Source organism: Lycium ferocissimum, chromosome 4, assembly GCF_029784015.1.
Source record: "Lycium ferocissimum isolate CSIRO_LF1 chromosome 4, AGI_CSIRO_Lferr_CH_V1, whole genome shotgun sequence".
In the NCBI taxonomy this organism is placed as follows: Eukaryota; Viridiplantae; Streptophyta; class Magnoliopsida; order Solanales; family Solanaceae; genus Lycium; species Lycium ferocissimum.
In genome coordinates this window covers 34,531,902-34,542,845 of record NC_081345.1, presented here as the reverse complement: position 1 = coordinate 34,542,845, position 10,944 = coordinate 34,531,902, and the positions used below count along the sequence as shown (strand labels likewise).

The following is a 10,944-nucleotide window of genomic DNA, read 5'->3' as shown; positions in this document are numbered from 1 at the left end:
ATTTCTTTCATCTACGAGTAAAACTTTTGGTACTTGTTGACGGAAAGAAAGTACCTAGCGTTTAAGTTAGTAGATTCTTTGAAGTCATTTATGGCGTTTTGTTAGTTTGGATTTTAGCACATATATAGATGTATAGGAGGGAAGGAAGTGAGATAAATACAATTTTGATGGGATCGAACAGACAACGTAATGCATGTAATATACGTGTCAGTATACATGCAGTGCTTCTCCCAAGTGTCCACTTAAATCCAATTTTATCTTACTGGATCCCACCCATGCACCCTTCTATAACCCCCTCGACGATATCGTTCTCGAATAGCCTCGTCTTTCTCCCAACTCTTCATCTTTATCTTTTCTTCTCAAATTAAGGTAGCTACAGATTTTGAGTGATAAAGCTGTGATTAGTAAAGGCTGTTGGTATAAACAAAGTAAAGTGGTGTTAGAGTAATCAAAAGTGATGCAGCCACGCAGTTATGCCTTTGGGAGGGTGGATGAGGCCACACACCCTGATTCCATTCGTGCCACCATATCCGAGTTCCTTTCTACCTTGATTTTCGTCTTTGCAGGGGAAGGCTCTGTTCTTGCTCTTGGTAATTCAATACTAGCTATAGTACAATCTGAGTTTGGAAATTTGCATTAGAAAGTAGTTGTACTTACTACTATACTATATTCATCTGTTTCATTTTATATGATCCATCTCACTAAGTAAGTAATTTAAGAAAAAAAGAGAAGTTTATGAAACATGTTGAAAGTACAATTTCAAAACTTGGGATATATACTAACATGTCAAGATACTCTTCCCGAGAAGAATCTCATCAACAAAAGAGTAAGAAGTTTAAAGTTAAATCTTCTTTTAAAAGATAAAAACGAGGCAGAGTTACGGTGCCGCAAGGGGTGTATCCTAATCTCATTTGTCAAAAAATTATACTATATAAGGTTAAAATTATATTTTATCTATGTTTAAGTAGATTTTGAATTCCATCGACTTTTTTATATTTTAATTTTTCTTAGTCAAAATTCTGTGCAGTAAAGTATCATTTTATTACCACAAAATAATAATAATTAAATTAGAGATAGTCAAACAATTAAAAAAAAAAGGGGGGGAAGAGCGCCATTTACTAATCATGCATGCAATCAAAAAGGTCACTGATTATATATGAATGTATGTGCAGATAAGTTGTACCCCGATACAGCTTTAGGAGCGTCAAGATTGATAGCCATCGCACTGGCGCATGCATTTTCACTGTTTGCAGCTATAGCATCGAGCATGAACGTGTCGGGCGGTCATGTTAACCCAGCGGTCACCTTTGGTGCTCTTGTGGGTGGCAGAGTTAGCGTTCTTCGTGCCGTCTACTATTGGATTGCTCAGCTGCTAGGTGCTGTCGTTGCCTCTGCCTTGTTGAGGCTTGCTACTGATGGCTTGGTAAGACAAAGTAGTCTCTTGGATATATGTGTTTTGTGCAACGAAAATTATAAATATTTTCTAGAATATCAAGTGTATCATTTTCTAATATTTGGTTGCGATATAGGGAAATATTTTTTTACCAAAAGGGTAATCAAATGCTTACTTCCAATAAGTCTGATGGTAGGTTTAAGATTACACCATTCAACAGTTTCTATAGCCAACAAATGTTATGATGTGGTATACATGGTGTCTTAAAGATTGCAAGTATCAAAAATACAACTTCGTGTCCACTTAAATAAGTTTGCATAGATTGAAGGGGGCCAATACTTTAATCCTAATACTGAATTTTCTTATTTAAATTACAATTTGATGTCCTACGGATGGACGCCAAACCAGGATTTTTAGTTTATAGATTAAGGATCTGAATTCTTTTCGGGTTCTAAATAGGTTAATTTTACATATTAAATGAATTTTTTAAGCACATATACAATTTTGAGCCATAGGTATATATCCCCCGAACCGTAACTTGCACTGTGGCTCCACCCTGATGTACTAACATTAGCACTAATTATTTTTCCTGGTTCTCTTTTCGCCTCAATCAGCTTTGTTTATTTGATGCAGTTATAACTTAAATATTGTTAATTTTGATTTTCCTAATGAAAGAATCCTACTAGTTGGCACTTGACTTACAATTTTTTTTTTTTTTTTTTTTTTTTTGGGGAGTTTTATCACAATTTTCTTTTGGGTTCAGAGACCAGTGGGATTCGCAGTAGCATCAGGAGTTGGCAGCGGGAATGCACTTGTGATGGAAATAGTGATGACATTTGGGCTGGTCTACACCGTTTATGCAACTGCCATTGATCCAAAGAGGGGTAGTTTAGGCATTATCGCACCTCTTGCCATTGCTTTCATAGTTGGAGCTAATATCCTTGTGGGTGGGCCTTTTGAAGGAGCGTCCATGAATCCAGCAAGGGCTTTTGGGCCTGCTTTAGTGGGCTGGAGGTGGAGAAACCACTGGATCTACTGGTTGGGCCCATTCATTGGTGCAGCTATAGCTGGACTTATCTATGAGTTTGGGCTTATACAATCTCATGAAGCTCCAGTTCATACTCTCCATCAGCCTTTGGCTCCAGAAGATTACTAAACGTGTTAGCACATTTGTTGAAGATTTGTGCTGTACTTTGAGACTTGTTTTGTTTGTGAAGTTTGTATGTGTCAAGTTGTTTTGTTGTTTCTTTAAACCCCCCTTGTTTAATGCATTTGTATGGAGACTAGTTTAATTTAAGTTGGTTACATTTTGTAAGCTTCTAAATAACAACGCAATGTTGCTAGTAGTTACGTATATGTTGGAGTAGCTTTATCGTGAAGCTCAACTTCAATGAATTGACAATGCAAAAAGAAAGTTTTCTCAGGTGAAAGTCAAAGAATGGTAGTGATATGATGAAAATATCATTTGGAGAGAGAGAGCTAGTCAAATTTGCACTCTAAAGTAAAAAGTAAGGTAGATGTACTGTGTATCAGTAAAAAGTAGCTAGATCTCATCTATCTCTATCGCTCTCTCTCACACACAATTCTCACCTTATATCATCTCATTTTTTCTTCCCTCTACTTTACCACACCCCCCCACACCCCCACACACACATACCAAACCCACCCTTATAAAATCTGTAACATGTGACGTTTTTTAATTGTTCATCTCTATTTTTGTTATTAATTATTAAATTCATAAAGATGAGGATGAGAAAGCACAATTGCAAGAGGAAAAAGAAAAAGAAATTGTCATTGTGAGACCAAAATTCACATAAGAAAGAAACCATCTCTCAATGTGATTCAAATATTATGGAAATCGGACATAGAAATAGGTAATCAAGTGCAAGTCTTTCAAATTCAGCAGAAAACCGCAAACAATTGCTTTTGATTGCACTATGAGTCCCTTACCTGGACCTAGAGATATTAAACAAGTCGCAATAGCTCATAAACTTTGCAAAGATGTAGACAGATAAAATTTGCATGCTATATCTGTTTTTTAACAAACCTCAAATTATAGTACAAAATAATTTGATTCAAACAAGTTACAGCCCAGCTTTTCGGACATAAAACAGATACCTTCAATTTTCATCTTCTAAATTTCTAATCTATATATTTCAATAGGGGTTTTTTTGTCAGTCCTCACATCAGAAAACCTACATGAATCTTACATGTGCGTTTTGAATTGTCCTTGCATATTTTTATTTTTGTCTCATTCATTAATAGACATTTAAACATATTAATAACAATTTGACAACATTTCTCTCATTATTTTATCCTTCAAAATTTTACTTCTTTAGTGAGATCACATATGCTTACAAATACAAAAAGTAAAATTTATTGAATGGTGTATATATAGTATTGATGATGAAACAAGCCTGAATTAGCTTTATAATCATGTTTGATTAACTAGGAGCTAATCTTTAATCATAAAGTATATATGAAGAATTAAATTAATTTTGGTATCCTTTTGCATAAAATAAATATCTTTCATATTTTCATCAAATTAAATAATTTTTTTGTTAAAAATTATCCAATTATATATATATATATATATATATATATATATATATATATATATATATATATATATATATATATATATATATATATATATATATATATATTGAGTTTGGGTCCGGGCTTAGCATGGGCCTACTGCAACTATAAGGATATTGAGTAATCCGTACCCTGCATTTTTAAGCCTTTAATTATAAATTTCAATCTGTTCACTAACCGTTAATCTGATAACCCGATATCAATAAGCCAATAAATCTATTTTGCCATTGGATTATCGGCTATTGCTCGTTTTTGAATAGCCCTAGTAGCTAAGTGGGGTAGACATAGCTAGAGGTTTGTCCAAAAGAAATTACTCCCTCTGTCCCAATTTAAGTGTCTTGCTTTGCTTTTTGGTTTGTCCAAAAAAGAGTGTCTCTTTTTATATTTAGTAAATATACAAATACCATACATGGCAAGTTTAAAACCACAAAATTCAAAGGACATTTTAGTACATTACACACATCTTTAATTTAGAACCACAAGATTGAAAATTGTCTCTATATATTTTTTAAACTTTGTATCTGGTCAAACAAAGACACCTCAATTGAGGCGGAGGAAGTATCTCTTACGTATCCATAATATATATACGTACCAACATAATATTATCAAGGCTTTCGATTTGAATGTTGTACATCCTCCTCCGGATTCTGCTAATGCAAAATGTTTTGTGCACCAATTTTATTTTTTTAAAATTATTATTTGATTAAAAGGCTATATGAAGAACATAAGCCGGGTAATAGAATACAAAACCAAAGAGAAGATTGATTTTGACTTGTGAAAAGGTTGAATGCTACGTGAAAAACATAAGTCAGATGATGAACGAAAGACCCAAGAGAAAATGATTTTGATTTGTGAAACGTTGAATGCTACATGAAAAACGTAAGTCAGATGATGGAACAAAAGACCGCAGAAGATTGATTCGGCAGATTTAAAAAGTGAATTTTCAGCACAGTTGCTTAGTTTGAAAAGATTTTGCTGCAGACTTCGCCACGAGAATGTTTGGAGAGATTTGTTGTGAATTTGAAATTTCGCTTGATAAAAATTTGTAACTTTTCCTTGACAAATAACTTTTGCCATAATACTTCGAGAAGTATAAAATTGAAGCATTACTGGATCTAGGTTGACAAACTGGGATCTCGAGGAAAAAGTTTTAGAGTCATGGTTTTACAAGCGAGAAAAATTCGTGATTCTACAATTCGAGAACTTAAAAAAGAATTATAGAGTTTGTATTTCTATAACCAAAACATCTAAATTTTTTTAAAGTCATAGTTTTCGAATATCAAAATTATGTTATTCGTGGTCTCTTTCATGACATTAGATTTGGGTCTGCCGATGGCAAGATCGTTATAATCCTGGGCGTAATATATTAGAATCTAGAAGGTAAAAGTATCACCACTACGTTACAACGCGTCCATTTACGTACCGCATTAACCAACCTTGCGTACCGCATCAACCAACTTCGATGTATCTTTTTACATATTAAAGTTCAAAACTTTATCATACTGCATTAAAGTTTCATATAAATAGAGTTTTGAAATTTGTTAAAGTTTTGAATTACAGCATGTTATTCCCCACCCGCCTCCTCTCTCTATATTTTAACTAGAAATATTTTTATTTAGATTTTATTTACGCATTCAAAAGTCAAAAGTAACTACTCCCTCCGGATCAAAAAGAGTATCCACTTAGCCTTTTTTCTTGGGTAAAAAAGAGTGTACACTTATCAAATCAAGAAAGAATTAACATTATCTTTCCATATTTGACCCTATTAAGTGTTATGTGATCAAATCCCAATACCTATTTAATTAGGGAAAGTTTAGTCAATTTACAAATTTTTTTCTTGGAGTAAATAGTTTTTAGGGGGGTGTCCTGAATAGTTAAGTGGATCTTTTCTTTTTGATCCGGAGGGAGTAGTATATTAGATCACATTATAAATCACGGCTAAACTTTAAATGTCGGTCTAAGAAGTGGCTACCCAACTAAATGTCTAGGATTTTAAGAAGCGACAAACCTCAAATGGCACAATAGCCCAGCCCAATAATAGCAAGGTTTTATAATGAAGCTCCTCATTACAAAAGGGTTTTATAGATAGGTGGTTGATAATCTCGATCTGCCGCAAGCCTCAAACCCTAGTAGAGCAGCAGTAAGCGAAAGAGGAAGAAAACAGAGCACAAACATGGCGACACAGGATGTAAGAACTCTTTCAACAAAAGAAGCAGATATTCAGATGATGTTGGCTGCTGAAGTACACCTTGGTACTAAGAATTGTGACTTCCAAATGGAGCGTTACGCCTTCAAGCGCCGCAATGATGGTATTATAGTCTCTAACCTCATTACCTGTCTCATTTCCTTGATTCTCTTTGTTTTTTGTTTTGTTATGTTAGAAGCAGCTATCTGTTAGCACGGATTTATGCATAAGCTTTACAGATGTTTATTGTCATGTTTGTATTAAAGGACATCGTTTTGGTAAATGGAAAGTAAGTAACATAAAATTTTCTAGATGATTATTGTCATGTTTTTTACAGTAGATGTTTGGAACATTTCTCTATGTGAAATCATAGGAGTCTTCAGAATTGCAAGTCATTTGGGCTTAATTACCTCATTAAAATGTATGTTGACTCTCAATAGTTACATGGTTGGATCCGCCCATTTTTAATTATGCTGAAGTATTGTATTTTTCCTCAAAATTGGTGATTTTTCCAGTGGTAAAACATGCAGTGAGATTGTTGTAGAGGTGCACTTTATTGAACTGTTAGACTCCTATTAATTAGTTATAGCCTTATAGTCACTTGTCTTATAGCCTGAGAAAGAAATAATGACAATGATAGTTACAGGTATAGGGTAACTATTCTAGAGCCTGTTATTAATTCATTAGTCATGTTGATATAATGGAATTGTTAGCCAGGAGTCATATAGGTGCCCTAACTACTTGGGGTTGAAGTGTTGTTGTGGAAAGTCAAACCAAAACTTATATACAATGTGCATTGACTGTAGGTTGTTCTGTTTGGAATTAATGGTTTCTCTTCCAGATAATCTTTTCAATGTTTTGACTTTTCATGTTTAAAAAGATGATATATGTATATATATGCATTATTTTTCATCGATCATTTTATCTCATATTGGAATTCTCTTACCTGCAATATTTCAATCACTTTATTTTTATTACTTCCATAAAATGTATTTTGGATTTCCATTTTGTTTTGGTTGAATTTAGTTACTGCTCTGTGCAGCCAGTATATTTGTTTTCAAAATCATTGTATCAGGACAATATTTTTGTCAGTGGTTTGTTCTGTTTCTCTGCTTTTCTTGACCAGCATATTTATATTCTTAGGTATCTACATCATTAACCTTGGAAAGACTTGGGAAAAGCTTCAAATGGCTGCCAGGGTGATTGTTGCTATTGAGAACCCTCAGGACATTATCGTGCAATCTGCAAGGCCATATGGACAGAGAGCTGTCTTGAAGTTTGCCCAATATACTGGTGCACATGCCATTGCTGGACGTCACACCCCTGGTACTTTTACCAATCAGCTTCAGACCTCATACAGTGAGCCGAGACTCCTGATCCTCACTGACCCAAGAACCGATCATCAGGTTTTACTTTTTATCCTGATATTAATATTCTCGTTTTAAACTTGGCAATGATTTATAACCTGTTTGAATACTTTGCAGCCAATCAAGGAAGCTGCTCTTGGGAACATCCCAACTATTGCTTTCTGTGACACAGATTCTCCAATGCGCTATGTTGACATTGGTATCCCTGCGAATAACAAAGGAAAACACAGTATTGGTGTTCTTTTCTGGATCTTAGCAAGGATGGTGCTGCAGATGCGTGGGGCCATTAGTCAAGGACATAAATGGGATGTCATGGTAAAGATCATCTTTACCCATTTTATTTTGTCTTAGCTCTAATTCCATTTTTTGTTCTGCTGCTGATGGTTGTTCGCTCTTCTGGAGTTTAATTGATTATTAATGCTACTTTTGCAGTCTGTTACTGAATATATGTTTCAATCACATCTGTTCATATCTATTTTTGCAGGTTGATCTCTTCTTTTACAGAGAGCCTGAAGAGGCAAAGGAGCAAGAAGAGGAAGCTCCCGCACTAGATTATGCAGACTACTCAGCTGGGGCTGCCCTTGGTGGTGACTGGTCTAGTAGCCAAATCCCTGAGGCCCAATGGACTGCAGATGTCGCTGCACCTGTTCCAGTAACTGGTGGCTGGGCCGGAGATGGAGGTTAGTTTGTTATTATACTATGAAATTGGTTCCTGGTATTGTCTTCTACAAAATTCAATCCCAACTGAAACTTAAAAGCTCTGAGATTTTTTAGCTGATAATCTTTTGCTATAGTTGTTCAGTCCTAATTTGGTGGCACTAATTACATTGCCTTGTTTTCCTTGGATGAATTTCAGCAGCTGATGGAGGATGGGATGCCGCAGCTGCACCTGCACCTGTACCTGTACCCCTTCCCGTGCCAGATGTTGCCCCTACTACTGGCGCCACAGGCTGGGACTGAAACCTGTTTCGTTAAAGCTCTTCATCCATTTTGGAGAAAGTTTAGATTTTGTGAGTTACTACAATAGATGTGTTTTTTAATGGCACAGTTAAAAGGGTTGACTTCCTGGATGTACTGAATTATTTAATTATCGCTAGAGCAGGGCTTTTTGGAGAATCTAAAAGTTGTTTTGTTGCCAAGAGTTGAAATTCGAATTTTGGTTACTGTTTCAAAACTATTGAACACCAGCAGGTTCTATTACTTCCTTTATCCAATATGTTTGGAGGGTTTACTTGATCTACTTCTTATGTCGGACATTGATTAAAATAATTTATTCAAGTAGAAGTTGGGGTTTTTGCTACTAGATTAAATGCATACCCAGATTTTGCCATAACATGTCAATGAGGCTCTCAATAATGGTTTAAATGTTAAAAAAATAACTTTGGCAAGCAAAGTGTGACTTAAGGTTTTATACTACTGTTTATTACCCTCTTAAAACACTACTTATATTTTATACTGGTGTTATGTTATTTTCTCACTTGCCTTGTTGTTAGAAACGTAAAATCTCTACAGATGGTCCTTGTAATTGTCCATGGTCGTGGTTGAGTGCTTTTAGGGCAGGTTGTAACTTAAAACTGTACTTATAATTCTTTGTTCCAGTCATGTTGTCATTTATGCAAAAAGTAAGAGCTTCATTGTTTCTTGCACTAAAGGATTGTACCAAATTGTTGAGTTTGCATTTCCATATCTTTCTCTCTGTTGGACTAAATTGTTTAAGGATTAAGGAGCAGAATTTCGAAGCTTTACAGCAATTCTGACACGAGAAATTCTAGCGTTCTCTATACGATGTTCTTTGAGCGATCATGACTATGTTGGAAAGAGTTGCCCATGCTGGTAGGAGCCTGGGTGGTAACTGGTGGTACTAGGCCGCATGTACTTGGTGAATTGTTGATTTTTGCATACCAGCAAATCCAAACACCACCATATTTTTTCTTAAAATGGAAGATGTATCCGCTAGTTATGCAGTTGCCATGTAGCTTGCCAGAACGAGAAGCTTGGTGTTTTAGTTTCCTTACACCGTCTCGTCAGTATTCCAATGGTTGTTGATTGTTGTATGCAGACGTAAATATTTATCTTCCTCATGTGTATTCACCGATTCGTGTTCCTACAACGGGTATCTGTGGTCTTTGCAAAGGCATGATTATATTCAAGTCGGAAATCGATATTATTAGGGATAATTTTAGAGACCTCCCCTCAGGTTTATCCTTATAATACTAACTTTCCTTGTGGTTTCGAATATCACGCTAACCTCCCTTGTTTTAAACTTTTAATAGCCAAACTTATTTTAATGATATTCCCTCCGTCTTAAATTATTTGTCGTCGTTACTGAAAATACTTATCTCAAAATATTTGTCTTTTTATTTAATCAAGACAAAATTAAGTAATTTTTTCATTTTACCCTTGTATTAGTTAACAACATTTAAAAGGATCTCACCGTTAATGGAGTAGATATTTATTGAGGAGAGAGAGCATGATGAAATATGTTAAGAGGGTAAAATAGTCAAAATGCTATCATTATAAATGCTTTCTAAAAGGGTGTGCAAATGAAAAATGCGACGAATATTTTGAGACGCCCTGCAACACTTATTTGATATTCCAAAATTGCCCTTACGTGGCATTTATTATTGAATGCTGAATTTTGGAACAAAAATCTTCAAAGTATATAACTCTAGTTTAGACATGAAATATTCTTCCTTACGTCACTCCTCTCCACGCCATTATTCATTTAATGCATTTATTTATCATCTTGTAAACTACATATCTTGCTGTATTCGAAGTTCGAACATTCCAAATTTTAGATGTATTTTTTTCCACTCCATCTACGTATCAATATTTAAAGTATAAGAGGTTGTTGATACTTTATTACAAGTAAATACAGTTTAGTATTGGAGAGATAAAATATTGTCTGATACATACGTTAACACCATATAGATTTTATATTTGAATGATTTATCCTTTATTCTTAAATCCAAAAATTTATCAAACTAAAAATGTATTATCTCATGTTAGATGAGAGAAGTAATGTTTATATGAATATATGTAAGCCGAGTACGAAGTTCAGTTTCTGCATGCATGTATTATTTTATATCCCCAAAAAGGACTTACCCATCAATTAATATTTGTAATTTCTTGTGATTTCTTTAGATTTTGAAATATAATTTATTTTTTACACAGGCTGATTTTTCTTATGAATAAAAAATAAAGCTAAAAAATCAAACATATAGTATTAGAAACCTGTACAAAATATTGTTCGGTCACCAAGTTAGTGGAGTACTCCCTCCTGATCAAAAAAAGAGTCCACTTAGCCATTTGCACACCGCTTAAGAAACTACTCATTCCAAGAAAAAAGAAATAAATTGACTAAACTACCCCTAATTAAATAGGCATTGGGATTTGGTCAC

The 10,944-nt window shown here is 34.5% G+C and overlaps 2 protein-coding genes across 3 annotated transcripts; both read left to right on the top strand.

Annotated features, from left to right (window-relative positions):
- Window positions 1-285: 285 nt before the first annotated feature.
- LOC132052492 (probable aquaporin TIP3-2) lies at window positions 286-2,807 on the top strand. The gene is made up of 3 exons (XM_059444059.1): window positions 286-590; window positions 1,173-1,423; window positions 2,157-2,807. Exons 1-3 carry the CDS (start codon window positions 458-460, stop codon window positions 2,547-2,549), a joined length of 777 nt encoding a protein of 258 aa, XP_059300042.1. The 5' UTR covers window positions 286-457; the 3' UTR covers window positions 2,550-2,807.
- Window positions 2,808-6,070: 3,263 nt separating this feature from the next.
- Window positions 6,071-8,779, top strand: LOC132052491 (small ribosomal subunit protein uS2-like). Of its 2 annotated transcripts, none has more exons than XM_059444058.1 (5): window positions 6,071-6,300; window positions 7,320-7,582; window positions 7,661-7,858; window positions 8,028-8,223; window positions 8,403-8,779. In XM_059444058.1, exons 1-5 carry the CDS (start codon window positions 6,165-6,167, stop codon window positions 8,501-8,503), a joined length of 894 nt encoding a protein of 297 aa, XP_059300041.1. In that variant the 5' UTR covers window positions 6,071-6,164; the 3' UTR covers window positions 8,504-8,779. The 2 variants fall into 2 exon arrangements, with proteins under 2 accessions (XP_059300041.1, XP_059300040.1); XM_059444057.1 differs by having other exon boundaries at window positions 8,400-8,779.
- Window positions 8,780-10,944: the final 2,165 nt, after the last annotated feature.